At 40.6% G+C, this 13,694-nt stretch overlaps 1 protein-coding gene across 2 annotated transcripts in view; it reads right to left on the reverse strand.

The window, feature by feature from the left end:
• Positions 1-212: 212 nt before the first annotated feature.
• KDM3B (lysine demethylase 3B) overlaps positions 213-13,694 on the reverse strand; it is a 68,045-nt gene continuing 54,563 nt past the window's right edge. For both annotated transcript variants that reach the window (XM_060240104.1, XM_060240105.1), the window contains exons 17-24: positions 10,708-10,879; positions 9,537-9,627; positions 9,303-9,433; positions 8,447-8,566; positions 7,261-7,400; positions 6,788-6,964; positions 2,325-2,459; positions 213-1,473 (exon numbers count right to left, since the gene is read on the reverse strand). In XM_060240104.1, coding sequence (XP_060096087.1) covers positions 1,393-1,473; positions 2,325-2,459; positions 6,788-6,964; positions 7,261-7,400; positions 8,447-8,566; positions 9,303-9,433; positions 9,537-9,627; positions 10,708-10,879 — 1,047 coding nt within the window. In that variant the 3' untranslated portion in view covers positions 213-1,392. The remainder of the gene's footprint in view (positions 1,474-2,324; positions 2,460-6,787; positions 6,965-7,260; positions 7,401-8,446; positions 8,567-9,302; positions 9,434-9,536; positions 9,628-10,707; positions 10,880-13,694) is intronic.

The following is a 13,694-nucleotide window of genomic DNA, read 5'->3' on the forward strand; positions in this document are numbered from 1 at the left end:
GCTGATGCAGCCACTTTGTAGTTTTGCTTCTTTCCTAAAAAGGTGATGAATGGAAACAGTGCCCCAGACAATTCGAAAGAATGCAACTCTCAGATTCATTTTTGGGGAGGAGAGGGAGAACAGAGAAAAAAATACAGATATATTCATACCCTTTTCTTTCTTCAACCCCACCTGCAATCTTGTTCCACAAGTAGAGTGTGGGTTTAAAAAGATTCTACAGTAAATGACTTTTATTTTTTAAAAAATGAAATAACCGTGAACATATTAACAGGCCTGCAGGTGGCACTACAGTACAGCTGGATAGAAGGTAGATATAGTCCCAATGTACAGTCAAACAATGGAATCCATCAGTTCAATGGTGACAAATTCAGAATACAACTCTATCAAGCAGGAACATTTTACTGAAAATATTTCTGGACAAAGCTGATATTGAAAATTAGTTCTGGGAAGTAGAAGTCCCAAGCTAGATCTGGCAACTGGTGAACCACTGTTTGGTTTACCAGTTTAGAGAGAGATGTACAACATCTCCAAAACGTAAGAATTATTTCCCCCTTTATCTTTTACATTTGTGAAAACTGGAGTTAGGAGTTGATTTCTCTTAGCTCTCCTCTGGCCAATTGTGCTATTCTGGATTTATTTCTAAGAATCACTTCTTGAAAGATTTTACCGAAAGGAAGACTAAATGCAAATGTGCCTTTCCTTGTAATCCAGGAAGAGTTGTGGTATTTCAAATTCTAAAAATATCTACTTTCATGAAATACTGTTTCACTACAAACCTAGTTTTTCCACTAAATACACAATTTTAAATCCTGGAGCCACTTGGGAAAATCAGTGGTTTATCTGTGTTTCTGCATTTCTACAGTGTAAAGAGAATTGTTAAAGGGGAGCATGAAGAAGAGTTTTTCTTTTCTCCTTGGCCTGCATAAGACTTGGGAGGACTAATGTGCATGTTTCTGTAGCTGAGCTTCCTGACGGTCACATTCATTCAGAGCTAGCTACTTAAGTCTGCAACTGGATGTCCATCTTCACATCATTCTTCCTAACTTCTTGGTAAGACTAACTAGGCATGAAAAAGGTTCACACTTTCTAATCGTATTATGCAGGAACACCACATGGTTTCCGTGCAATTGCAATCTGCAAAAGGCCACAGGAAAGGGACACAGCACCTTTCATTTATCAGGAATTCTCTGTGTTATAGTGACCTTTCATCAGATTTTCAGTACTGAGGCAGCGTAGAAGACAGTGGCTGGAGAGTGTAATATGAGTGCCCTGGCAACTCTTTGTGAGAGCCCTCTGGCTCCTACCAAGGGAAGCATGTACACTCCCCTTCTAAACTGAGAGCAAAAAATGACTCCGGGGGGACAGGGGTGGGGGGAATGGAATCACCAACTCCTAAGACCTAGCCAGTTTGGATTCGTGAGCCTTCAGTGTGCCAACAGCATCTTTCACCGCATGGTAAATAATGTTCTTCACCTGAAAGCAAAAGAAAATGAACAATGAAAATTAAAACCCTCAATAGTGTTCTCTACCTATTATATATTAATGAAGTCAGAGCTCCTTAAATATTCATTCACTTTACTTGGGGTGGGAAAACACACACACACACACACACACAGAAAGAGAGAAAATATGGGGAGGTGTCAGTCACTAGTACTGCTAAAACTTTAGAAGCCTGATGTTTAACATTTCCTTTTAAGTACTAGTATTGAACTAAATCACTTACCAATATTTGTATGTTATGAAAATCAAATTACTTTAATTCCTTCATGCATGATAATGCACTAAATTAAAGTCAAAATGTGGAGACTCTAAAGCCAACTGTTATATTTTAATATCTTGCCTTGCTATGATAGTCTTTGATTATTTTAAACAGTGGCAGAAGCTGTTTAAAATAAAGTCTAAGGCAGGGGTGGCCCACGGTAGCTCTCCAGATGTTTTTTGCCTAAACTCCCATCAGCCCAGCCATTGGCCATGCTGGCTGGAGATGATGGGAGATGTAGGCAAAAAACATCTGGAGAGCTACCGTTGGCCACCCCTGGTCTAACAGGTTAAACTTTTAAAATGTGAGTATTATGAAATAATCTGGAAAAACACAAAAATGTCTACAGAATAGCTAAAATGGTAATGAGCTACCACCCTCTTCCTGAGTATACACTTACTAGTAATCCCCATTGCATAAGCTGTTTCTACAGAAATCACTCAAACAAACAGAGCTGACTTTTAGTCATTGTCAAGCACACACATTTTTGCAAGTACCATGCGCTCCCCCTTCACTCAACCATCTCTGAAACCTCTTAGCTAGAAGACTGTCCCATGGTACGTACTTGCAGTTTGTCTTCATGGTTTGTGTGAGTGTTAGACAGGTGTCTGAACTCCTGGGTCAGACGGAAGCAGTGTTTCACATGTTCTGGAGATACAAAGTCTTCTGCTACTTTAATGCAGCTGTACAAATTGTGAACCTGCAAAAATAAGCAGAAGCATTGTTATGTTAGATAATCACAAAGCTGAATAATTTAACAGGAGACTTCAAGTTGCTCAGTCCTCATATTCCTGATCCACATGTTTGACAGATAAAAAATGAGATATTTCAGATATATCTTCTAAGGTTTTTTGTTACTATGGACACAAGCAGCACCTTCTTTACCAACAGAGGACAATTTCGGTGGAAAATGTGCAATTATTTTCTCTAAAATCAGGGGGTTTTTTTACAAGCGAAGAGGCTTAAAATAATTATTTTCAAGAAGAGCAGAATGAGAAGAAAAACGTCTATCAAGAAAACCTATACAAAAAGGCAGTGAGTAATGATGGGCACAAACTGGCTCACACCTTCCATGAACTTTCAAACTGTTTGTGGAAGTTCGTGAATGGACAATTTCCAAACTGTCTCCACTCAATCTAAACATTTACAGAACTTCAAAGCAACAACTTGGGAGGGAATGTAGAGAATCATATGGGCTCCTCTGCAACTCTTATGTCTCTAGCTTACACAGGATCTGTTCTATACACCTCCCAAACCTGTACCCATCAAAATGACAAGCGGTGATTTTGACAGGCACAGGTTCAGGAATATACAGAATGGATCTCCTATGCACGCTAGAGACACCAAATTTGCAGAGGACTTCCTGCTGACTCCTCTACCTGCCCTCCAAGTTTAGTGAGGATTGGATTTACAGTTCTGAGTTATGCACCCCCCTCAGAAGATGCCCCCAGGAAAGTGCTTCCTAGGGAAATGACTGCCTGTCATTTCCCCAGAAAGCACTTTCCTGGGGGCACCTTCTTGGGGGGGAGGGCATCTCAGACCCCATAAATCCAATTCTCACCACACTTGGAGGGCAGGGAGAAGAGAGTCAGCAGGAAACCACTTGTGAGCTTGGCAGCTTTTGCCCACACAAGATCCATTTTACAAGATCACAAACCTCAGTGGTTTGGCTGCTAAAAGTTCATGACAGTTCGTGGTTTGCAAATTGGGCACGCCATGAACCAAACCACGTTTTCCCAGTTCATCCCCATCCCTAGCAATAAGAAATAAAAGGATTTCACAGAACTCAAAATGGTATACTAGATAAGATAATTTGAGATGTGTGTGGAATAGATAAGAACAGGAAGACCTTAGAGTGCCTAATGAAAGAGAAAATGAAGTAGCAAAGTAAGTTAATACTTAAAAGGCGAAGTTTAGAAGTTAAAAATGGGTCACCTATGATATCTTGAAAGACTGAGAGCATGAAAATCCAATTCTACTGGCCTCAAAATAATAGGGCAAGTAAAAGGATTCATGATTTTGTTTTCCAGGCTTCAATGCTACATTCTACAGCATTTAGAAAAGTCCCCTTGCACTCAGGAGTGGCTCTGGACCCAAGCCAATGTGTTTGCAGGCTATTACTTGCACCTTTAAAAGATTCCCATACGTTTAAGATGCCTGTGATAATGTAAAAACATCTGCCTTGAAAACACAATCTCAATTTACAGGTCTGAAGTCCCCTAAAAAAGGGCCACTGAATATGCATCAAGCAGACAAACTTTGTTTTACCTATCTATCTAGTCTATCTATTTTATCAATCCCATCCCATCCCATCCATCCAATTTATACCTCGCCCTACCCCAAAAATGGGCTTAGCGTGGCTTACAGCATAAAACCATCAACAATAAAACAGTAAAATAGTAAATAATATCAGTGAATAATGCCAGGCAAGAATGGATACCCCAGAGACTCCAGTGCCCAGAAAATGTCTAAAAACAGCAAAGGCACAGGAAAGGGGGTGCTGTAGACAGGGGAGGCCAGAATGGTTGAATGTCTGCCACCTCAGCCAAAAGCCTGATGGAATAGCTCTGTTTTACAGTCCTCATGGAACTGTAATAAGTACTACAGGGCTCTGATCTTGAATGGGAGCATGTTAAAACATAAGAGAAGCCATGTTGGATAAGGCCAGTGGTCCATTCAGTCCAACACTGTTTCACACAGTGGCCAAAAAACCCAGGCGCCATCAGGAGGTCCATCAGTGAGGCCAGGACATTAGAAGCCCTCCCACTGTGCCCCCACCCCCCGCAAAGCATCAAGAATACAGAGCAAGAATAAAGTTCCACCAGTTCAGGGCAAGAGCCAAAAAAGCTCTTGTCCTGGTTGAGGCTAAGCAGATGTCCCTCGAGCCAGGGACCACGAGGAGGTTTGGTCACAAGAACATAAGGCTCTCCATGGTCTATATAAGACGTGGGAGGATTAATGTGCGGTCCCACAAGAATTATGGTCTCAGGCCGCATAGGGCTTTAAAGGCCAAAACCAGAACCTTGAACCAGAACCAGTGTTCTATTGGTATCCAGTGCAGTTGGTGCAACACTGGCTGAGAAGGCATTGTAGTCAGCAAGATTGCACTAACTGCGATTTCTGTGTCAGGCTCAAGGGTAGCTAAGTCCAGGAGGCTGAGATAAGGAACTAGTTGCCTGATCTGCTGAAGATGATAAAAGCCTAATCTGGCAATCAAAGTGACCTGGGCCTCCATGGAAACTAAGTAATACAGCATCACCCCAAGACCCCACCAATGGTGCCCCACTAAAGGCTAATTCCCGATTCCAGACCCCCAAGATTCAGGTACACGGCTTCCATCTTTGTTGGATTCAATTTCAGCCAGCTCTGATGCAACCATCCAGCCATGGCCCCTTATGCCCTGTCCAAAATATTTGGGGCAGAGTCCAGCCATCTGTTCATCAACAGATAGAGCTGGGTGCCATCTGCATATTCATGACAACCCAACCCAACTCCCTGGATCAACTGGGCGAGAGGGTGCACGTAGATGTAAAATAACATCAGAAATAGGAGCGGCACCCTGCATTCAAGCTGGTATCACAGGGACATCTGTTCCCCTAGTGCCAGGGGTAAGGATCTCAGGGTGATGCTGGGTTCCTCACCTTCCATGGAGGCCCAGGCCAGAGCCTATAACTTGAGACCAGAGAGGGAAAGGCAGGGAAGGCAGCTGACCCTTGAGACCAGAGAAGGCAAGGCAGCTGACCCTTAGTCCTAAAGCAGATCAAATAATGGTTGTCACTAGGTACTCCAAAAATTCCTGAATCCTTGCCAATAAGTCAAATAGTTCTTTCCATCTAATTCCAGAGAGGCAGTGGAAATTTTAACTAGTGGAGACAGTTACAGGCTAGATGAGTGAAGAAACTTGTGCTGTAGAGATGGGGAGTACAGTAAAACTGATACAGGGATAGGTGTAACTGTTTGTTGCAGGGCTTTTTTTGTAGCAGAAACTCCTTTGCATATTAGACCACACACCCCTGATGTAGCCAGTCCTCCTGGAGTTTACAGAAGGCCCTGTACTAAGAGCCCGGTAAGCTCTTGGAGGATTGGCTACATCAGGGGTGTGTGGCCTAATATGCAAAGGAGTTCCTGCTACAAAAAAAGCCCTGGTTTGCTGTATTTTATGTTTTAAGTCACGGTTAGCATTTTAAATAAGGTAACTTAGAAACAGAATCACAAATATAAAGAGTCCCCAATTTTAAATTCACACTGAAGTGAATTTTATTACTTTGCATAATTCATTCTGCTTTCAACATAAAGGTAAAAGTTAGTTCCCTGTGCAAGCACCAGTTGTTTCCGATTCTGGGGTGATGTTGCAGCATGATGTTTTCGTGGCAGACTTTTTACGGGGTGGTTTGCCATTGCCTTTCCCAATCATCTACACTTTACCCCCAGCAAGCTGGGTATTCATTTTACCGACCTCGGAAGGATAGAAGGCTGAGTCAACCTTGAGCTGGCTACCTGAACCCATCTTCCGCCGGGATTGAACTTAGGTTGTGATCAAAGCTTGGGACTGCAATACTGCAGCTTACCACTCTGCGCCACGGGGCTCGTCATTTTTAACATACAAGTATTAAAAATATTTGAAATTTATTTTGCTTAACGAATGGAAGGGAATACAATTTGAGATTGATAATCCGAATAATAGCTATGGGGGAACGACAAATACTATCAGGAATTGAAACCAGAACCTTTGCTCACTGGAGTTTTCTCAGACCCTTCTTTGGTTCTGAAATTTTACCAAGTAAAGGCCAAATATTTTCAGTGTTCTACACTTCTTTCTATGGCATAGATAAAGCTCAAGATATCTAGACTGTGAAGGGCTCAAAGATTTCTGGACAATGTTATTGCTGTTATATTGTTTACTGGTTATGAAAAAATAGCTGAATAAAAAACATCTGAATATGTCTGTGTAATATTTCTGGGGGTAAAGTCAGCAGTTATACCCAATTTTACACACTGATTTTTAGGGTACTAGCACTCCACACTCACCTGATGAGGGGCACCTGCAGGAATAAATACAGCATCTCCCAGGAACTGCACTATTGCCCAGCCTTGCACTCCATACTCCTCATACAAACGCTTACGTAAGTTCTGATCTAGATACCAGCTTTGGTCATGGATTGGGTCATGATCAGGAGGATTTTCTTGCCCTTGTTCTTCTCCAACCTAATGCAAAGACACCACAGTTTAATCATTTAAGTTTACTCCTTTTTATCTGTATTCGACAGACAACAGTTTTCTCCCCAAGTCATTTCAGCAAGGTTTCTAGTTTTGCTTAAATGGGTTTTGTTGTGATCAAAGGTACAACAGAAAGAATCCAGATTTAATGACTGAACTTTGGATCAACTGTTCCAAGCTCTTCCACACAAAATAAAAATATTTAACAGAAGAGATCAACAACTGTAAACTAAGCAACCATCCTAACTCCTCCCATGGTTAAAAGATCCCATTCCTCATTATACCTTCCGAAGAAGCTCCCTGATCTTCTCAGCATCCTTAGCAGCATAGATGTGCCACAGTGCCCCAGGTTTCTCTTTTGCTTCATGAATTCTCTGTTTTGTAACATCATCTGCATCCCCCTCATCAATGGTTTTTAGCACTTCTGAAAGGACAATTCATGCAAATATGTTGCACTGGTATTTAATAGAGTGTAAATTACATTTCCTTGTAATCATTCAACCAGCACAAGGTTAGCATCAAGTCAATCACATAATATTTAATGCTGATTCACTCACTTAAAAACCTAAGAAAAGCTACTTTTCCTTATCTTGCAGAAATAACTCTGAAAGGCTTCAATCAAAGCATCTAATAGTATTTTGAAGAAAATATTCCTCCTAAACTGCATAAAATTAGTAGAGCTTCAGATGCACAAATTATGTTTATTTATTCCTAACACAATCAGATAAAATACTGTACTACCTGTATCACACAGGTACCAATCAGTTTGCACTTAAATTCCCAGATGAAGTCAGTGATTAGAACTCTACATTGGAGTTTTGTCCTAAGAAATGGACATTATGCTTTGCAAGGTGATCCTCACGACAGATACCACCTTATTACACCCCCCCACAAAAAAATGAACGTATACCTGATCACATTTCTTGAGATCCTGCTTTGGGTGTCCCTGCCTCCTGAAATTAAGACAGGTGGTAACCTGGGAGAGGGCCTTCTCAGTAGAGGTGCCAAAATTCTGAAACTCTCTCCCCAAGGAAATTTATCTGTCCCCTTCTACTGTCATCTTCCACCAGACATTGATTTTTTTTTTGGGGGGGGGGGGGGGGGTTGGCATTCCCTGTGACCCCCTCCTTCCTAACCAGTGTTTTAATTGCTGGGTTTTTTGTTTTGTATGTAATTTCAGCTCTGGAATGAACTGTTTTAATTATTCTTTTTTATGATTTTAATGGCTTCACAATGTGATTTTATTGTGTATGTTTTAATTTGTTAGCCATCATGGTGGCCTTGTGAGGGCAGGAAGGCTGGATACAAATTTTGAAACATAAAAATATATACACACTACAAATATACAAAGAGGAACACGCACATCAAAACAAGAATAAATTGAATTCAACAGAATAAACTTATGCTAAATGTTATTTGAAATACTTGCTTGGATCACCCCTTATCCCCTGAAAAATTTAGATAGATTACCATCATCATGGGCACCTTCTCCAATGGGGATTCCAACATATACCATGACATTAACTGCATCTGATACATCCAGATGCAGATTGGTTGTACCAACTCTCCGGTCCTCTGCAGTTATCAGTCCTATGTGAAAACAAAGAAAGAGAGCCATTAAAATTAAGCTTGACCATACTTGTTATTTCTGCATGTTCCAATGGTGTAAAGGACACTTTGTGAATTATCAAAAGGCCTGTCATCACATCTGGCATCTCTTTTCATAATAATGACAACAGCAGCAAAGAAATTCGACCTTTCTGCTCATTTTACTAACCTAAAAATCAAAGAGTTGAAACCCAAATCAAACAACGTATCAGAAGAAAAAAATGTCCACTTTTAGAAAATCACAACTCACACTGAAAAACAGAATACTTATTTTATAGCTTAGTAACAACACAAATTGTCTCACTCTTTCCAAACAGATTGCTATCCTAACAGGAAGAAGACTGACGGGTTTCCTAAAAATATCAGCGGAAATAAATCCAGGCCTAACCGCCTTCAGCCAACCATAAGAACCTTTCCTAAAAGTAAAGTTTTACCTAGCCATCTCCAACTAAAAGGGTTTAGCAAATAGGTGTGAAAAACCTTAGCTTGAGACCCTGGAGAGCTGCTGCCAGTCTGAGTAGACAATACTGACTTTGATGGACCAAGGGTCTGATTCAGTATAAGGCAGCTTCATATGTTATGTTCACAAAATGAAACTATAGGCTAAAAGATTAAATAGAACATAGCTGCTTATTCCACACCAACAAACACTGGACTTGCTCATTACAGGAAATATGAACAAAAATATTCCAAAATCATAATCTCCCAGCCTACATACCATAGGCATTATACATCTTGGGACCCAAATCAGGTCGCACAAAATAGCTTGGCAACCTAGATGCCAGATTGAGTCTTCCATCCCTCTTAGTGTATTCTGGGAGAGGGAGATTCTCCATTAAGTCCTCAAACCTGAAAACAGAAAGTATTGTTAGACACAGGAATGGAACATAATGCAATTGCACAATACCAACAAATCTTGCTAAATCACAGAACAAGTCCAACAAAAATTTACCTTGTAGGCATCATGTCTCTGAAATCTTCCCCTGGAGGCCAGTCCTTTAACTTCAGTACCATAGGCTGTCCATCATCTGCTCTCAGGCGCTCTGCAAAGAAGCAGTTTCACTTGGTTTGGATTATGGTCTCCCACTAAATCAGCCTTTCCTCCTAAATCTACAAACTTAAGGGGAGAACTTGAGTCTATGATGGATAGCAAGTATGATGTAGCTAGCCAGGGAGAGTTCATCCCACATAAACCATGAAGTTCACAGGGAAGCTTCTGGCAAATTAATATTTTTAAACTCACTTATTTCACAGAACTATTGCGAGAAAAGATTACACCTCAATATACTAGAGAAAGCAAAAAACAGGGCAGATGTGAAAAATATAACCAATTCACACTGTTATGGAACAGACTAATAATAATCTGTGGATTAAAAAATAAAGCCTGATCTCAGAACCTATGAGGGGGGAGCAGAAGCAGGTGGTATGTTTTCAAGGGAAACCAGAAGAAGTGTTTAAGCACAAATTCATTTGACTTAGAATTTCTTGCCTACAAAACTGTTATGAGTGAAATACCAGAAGGTGTTACACATAAAGGAGCAGATAGAAGATGTAAGAGTTGATCTTGCTGCCTTTAATGAAGAAATAAAAAGACTAGGTATGTGTGTACCAGTGTGAGGGCCTTTTTAATGGTAATGCCTATACTCTGCAATTCCCTCCTCAGATAAGGCTTACCTGGGGCTCAGTCCCATTATTTTAGGTGTGAGGCAAAATGCTTTATTGTCTCAAGACTTTTAGAAACTGCCCCCTGCTGTTTTTACTACCCCACTGAGTGATTTATTGTACTCACTGGATTTAGGCAGCATTTTTAAATGATCTTAGCTCTTCATTAGGATAGTTATTATTGTTTATATGTTCTACTGCTAGTGTTTTACCATTGATTGTGTTTTCTCTTAACTGTAGAAAAATATTTAAAGAACTGTTTTATTATTCAGTGTGAGTTGCCCTTAGTAAAGTCACTGAGAGGTGGAACACGTAACAATGAAAATCCACTAATGTTAAAAAAAAGTCCTAGTCTAGTTTGGGAGGATACCAATGCTTCAACTGCAGTTAAAAGGGTTTAAGAAGATATTTTCACACTGAGTATTTAATCTAGACATTCACAAGCATTAGAGATCACTTACTAGAAATGACTTCAAAGCCATCCCAGAAGTCACGCACTTTCACATCTGAGATTATAGCACAATTCCTACAATTAACCAGATCTACATCTTGATCTCCAAATTCTAGGCTAAATGCCTCTGGTTTCCAGAGTTCAGGCTTCAGTTTCTTATGGACACCAGAAACTAGAACAGGCTGTGAAAAAATACACAAGATTTTTTCAATACAACAATCAGAGGCCATCTAACCGCATTTTCTGCAGCCACAAGTTGGTTGTATAAGTGTATGCAAATTAAATGTGAATATATTTACTTATCATAGATCATAATTCTCTTGTGGAGTGACCAAATGCAGTTCTCCCATTGGCTTAGGGGTGCATTCCATGTACTCCATAAACCATTGGCCCATCATGGCTCAATCAGAGCCTCTGGCCTCCCACTGACTGACTTCCTTGCCCCAGCTTATTGCAGGCCCAGGAATGTTGAACAAACTGCCAAAACAGTCTTACTTCAGACACAGACACATCATTGATGTTTCTTCCTTGTCTTCTCTGTCAACTGGCCTCAGAAAGGCTGCCACTCTACTACAGCCTCATGAAAGGTATGGCCACTGCCGGCAACAGCTCTCTGCTGCCCCATCAACAGCCCACACAGACAGCCTCCCAGCATGCACAGCCTTGAAAGGCTGCTGAAATAGCCAGGGAACCACTGCCACCACTGGGAGCATTTCCTCACAGAGCACAGCTGTCTCACCTTTACTGTCTTTCCTGCCTCTTCCATGTCACTCCCCCTCTCTCTCTCCTCCCCTCAGCCTCACACCCAGGATGGCTGGCTGAGAAGGAGATAGGTTTACCAACTCCAGATTGGGAAATTCCTGAAGATTTGAGGGGTGAAGCATTGAGAAGGTGGGGTTTGAGGAGGGGTGGGACTTCAGACAGATACAATGCCACAGATTCCAAAGCAGCAATTTCCTCCTGGGAACCACTGATGCTAATCTCCAGGTAAGGGCTGGAGACCACTCATAATTATAACTAAGCTCCAAACGGCAGAGATTACTTCCCCTCGAGAAAATGGCTGCTTTGCAGGGTGGACAGATAAGTAGGGTGCTTAAGACCTGAAAGGCATCACTAAAGGCCTCTGAAGCAGAACTCACTGGGGCTAGTCCTGACTATGGCTTCCAGTTCCAAGTCAGTGAGAAAGTCCTGGAGATTCTGTGGTGGAGTTTGAAGAGGGCACAGGAGTTAGGGCTTCAGAGTGGGGTCTACCAGACCCAGGTACAATGCCATTTCCTCCTGGGGAACCCCTGTTGCAAATCTCCAGGTGAGTAGCAAGAGAAACCACAAAGCTTCTGTGATTACCAGCTTCAATAATTAACAAATTCCAAGAAGTTATCAAAACTCACATAATATATAGTGAAAATCAGCAAAGCTCAATGCAATCATTTAAACAAAACAGAACAGCTCAGAAAACCGTCAGAAATAAAGTCCAACTCATAAGCAATCCAATACTGTCTTCTTGTCAAGTAATCCGACGGTGAGAAGAAGGATAATGTCCCAACAGTCCAAATTTCATTTGTACAGCAGCCCAGTTATTGCAAAAAGGCTGTACTAATGTCCTTGTTTCACAGTTGCTTCTTCAAGCTGCATAATTTAAAACATGGACATCAGTAACAAAATACAATTTTAAAGCCTAGGAAATATATAAGCAAATAAAGAGATAATACCTTCACAAATCCATTATAGATAACAGGTAAGAACGCCAAAAGTTCTCTCTCAATTCACTTTTTAGCAAGTAAATGCAAACCAATAAGGACAAAAAACCACTTATATATCCCCAGATGTGATTCACTAAGCATTCCTTAAAGAAATATCACATTGTCCGCAGTCTATATTCATACACACAAAACAAGATACTCCAGTTACAGGTCCAATTACACACAGCCACAACAAATTAATTCAGAAATTATATTAAAAAAAATGCCAAGTCCCACTCATTGTTCAATCCTTCAGGTATCAAGGTTCTAAATTTAAAAATCAGTCGCATTTCCTGCTGTAGAAATCAGGTGGTACTATCGGCTTTACCTTGGAGGTGGGCAGGAAATTTCAACATAACAAAAAATCTTAAAGATTCAGGTTCATGTCTACAGGACAGGAAATGTTCCACGAGTGGAGCATCAGTCACGTGATTTTTTATACGCGATTTAAGCTCCAATACACGTGTACGCACTACATGCGTCGTGCTGCCCAAGTACATACATGAACGTGGACAGAGCACCATATAGACACATCTTTTAGTGGAACAGGTGGTAGTCTTTTTCAAAGTAAATTTAGAACCTTGATACCTGAAGGATTGAACAATGAGTGGAACTTGGCATGTTTTTTGTAATATAATTTCTGAATTAATTTGTTGTGGCTGTGTGTAATTGGACCTATAACTGGAGTATCTTGTTTTGTGTGTATGGATATAGACTGTGGTCAATGTGATATTTCTTTAAGGAACGCTTAGTGAATCACATCTGGGGATATATAAGTGTTTTTTTGTCCTTACTGGTTTGCATTTACTTGCTAAAAAGTGAATTGAGAGAGAATTTTTGGCGTTCTTACCTGTTATCTATAATGGATTTGTGAAGGTATTATTTCTTTATTTGCTTATATATTTCCCAGGCTTTTAAACTGTATTTTGTTTCTGATGTCCATGTTTTAAATTATGCAGCTTGAAGAAGCAACTGCAAAACAAGGACAGCCTTGTTGCAATAACGGGACTGCTGGCTGCTGTACAAATCAAATTTGGACTGTTGGGACATTATCCTTCTTCTCACCATCAGATTACTTGACAAGAAGACAGCATTGGATTGCTTATGAGTTGGACTTTATTTCTGATGGTTTTCTGAGCTGTTCTGTTTTGTTTAAATGATTGCATTGAGTTTTGCTGAGTTTCACTATATATTATGTGAGTTTTGATAACTTCTTGGAATTTGTTAATTATTGAAGCTGGTAATCACGGAAGCTTTG

The sequence above is a fragment of the Heteronotia binoei genome, chromosome 5 (genome assembly GCF_032191835.1).
Source record: "Heteronotia binoei isolate CCM8104 ecotype False Entrance Well chromosome 5, APGP_CSIRO_Hbin_v1, whole genome shotgun sequence".
NCBI classification, from domain to species: Eukaryota; Metazoa; Chordata; class Lepidosauria; order Squamata; family Gekkonidae; genus Heteronotia; species Heteronotia binoei.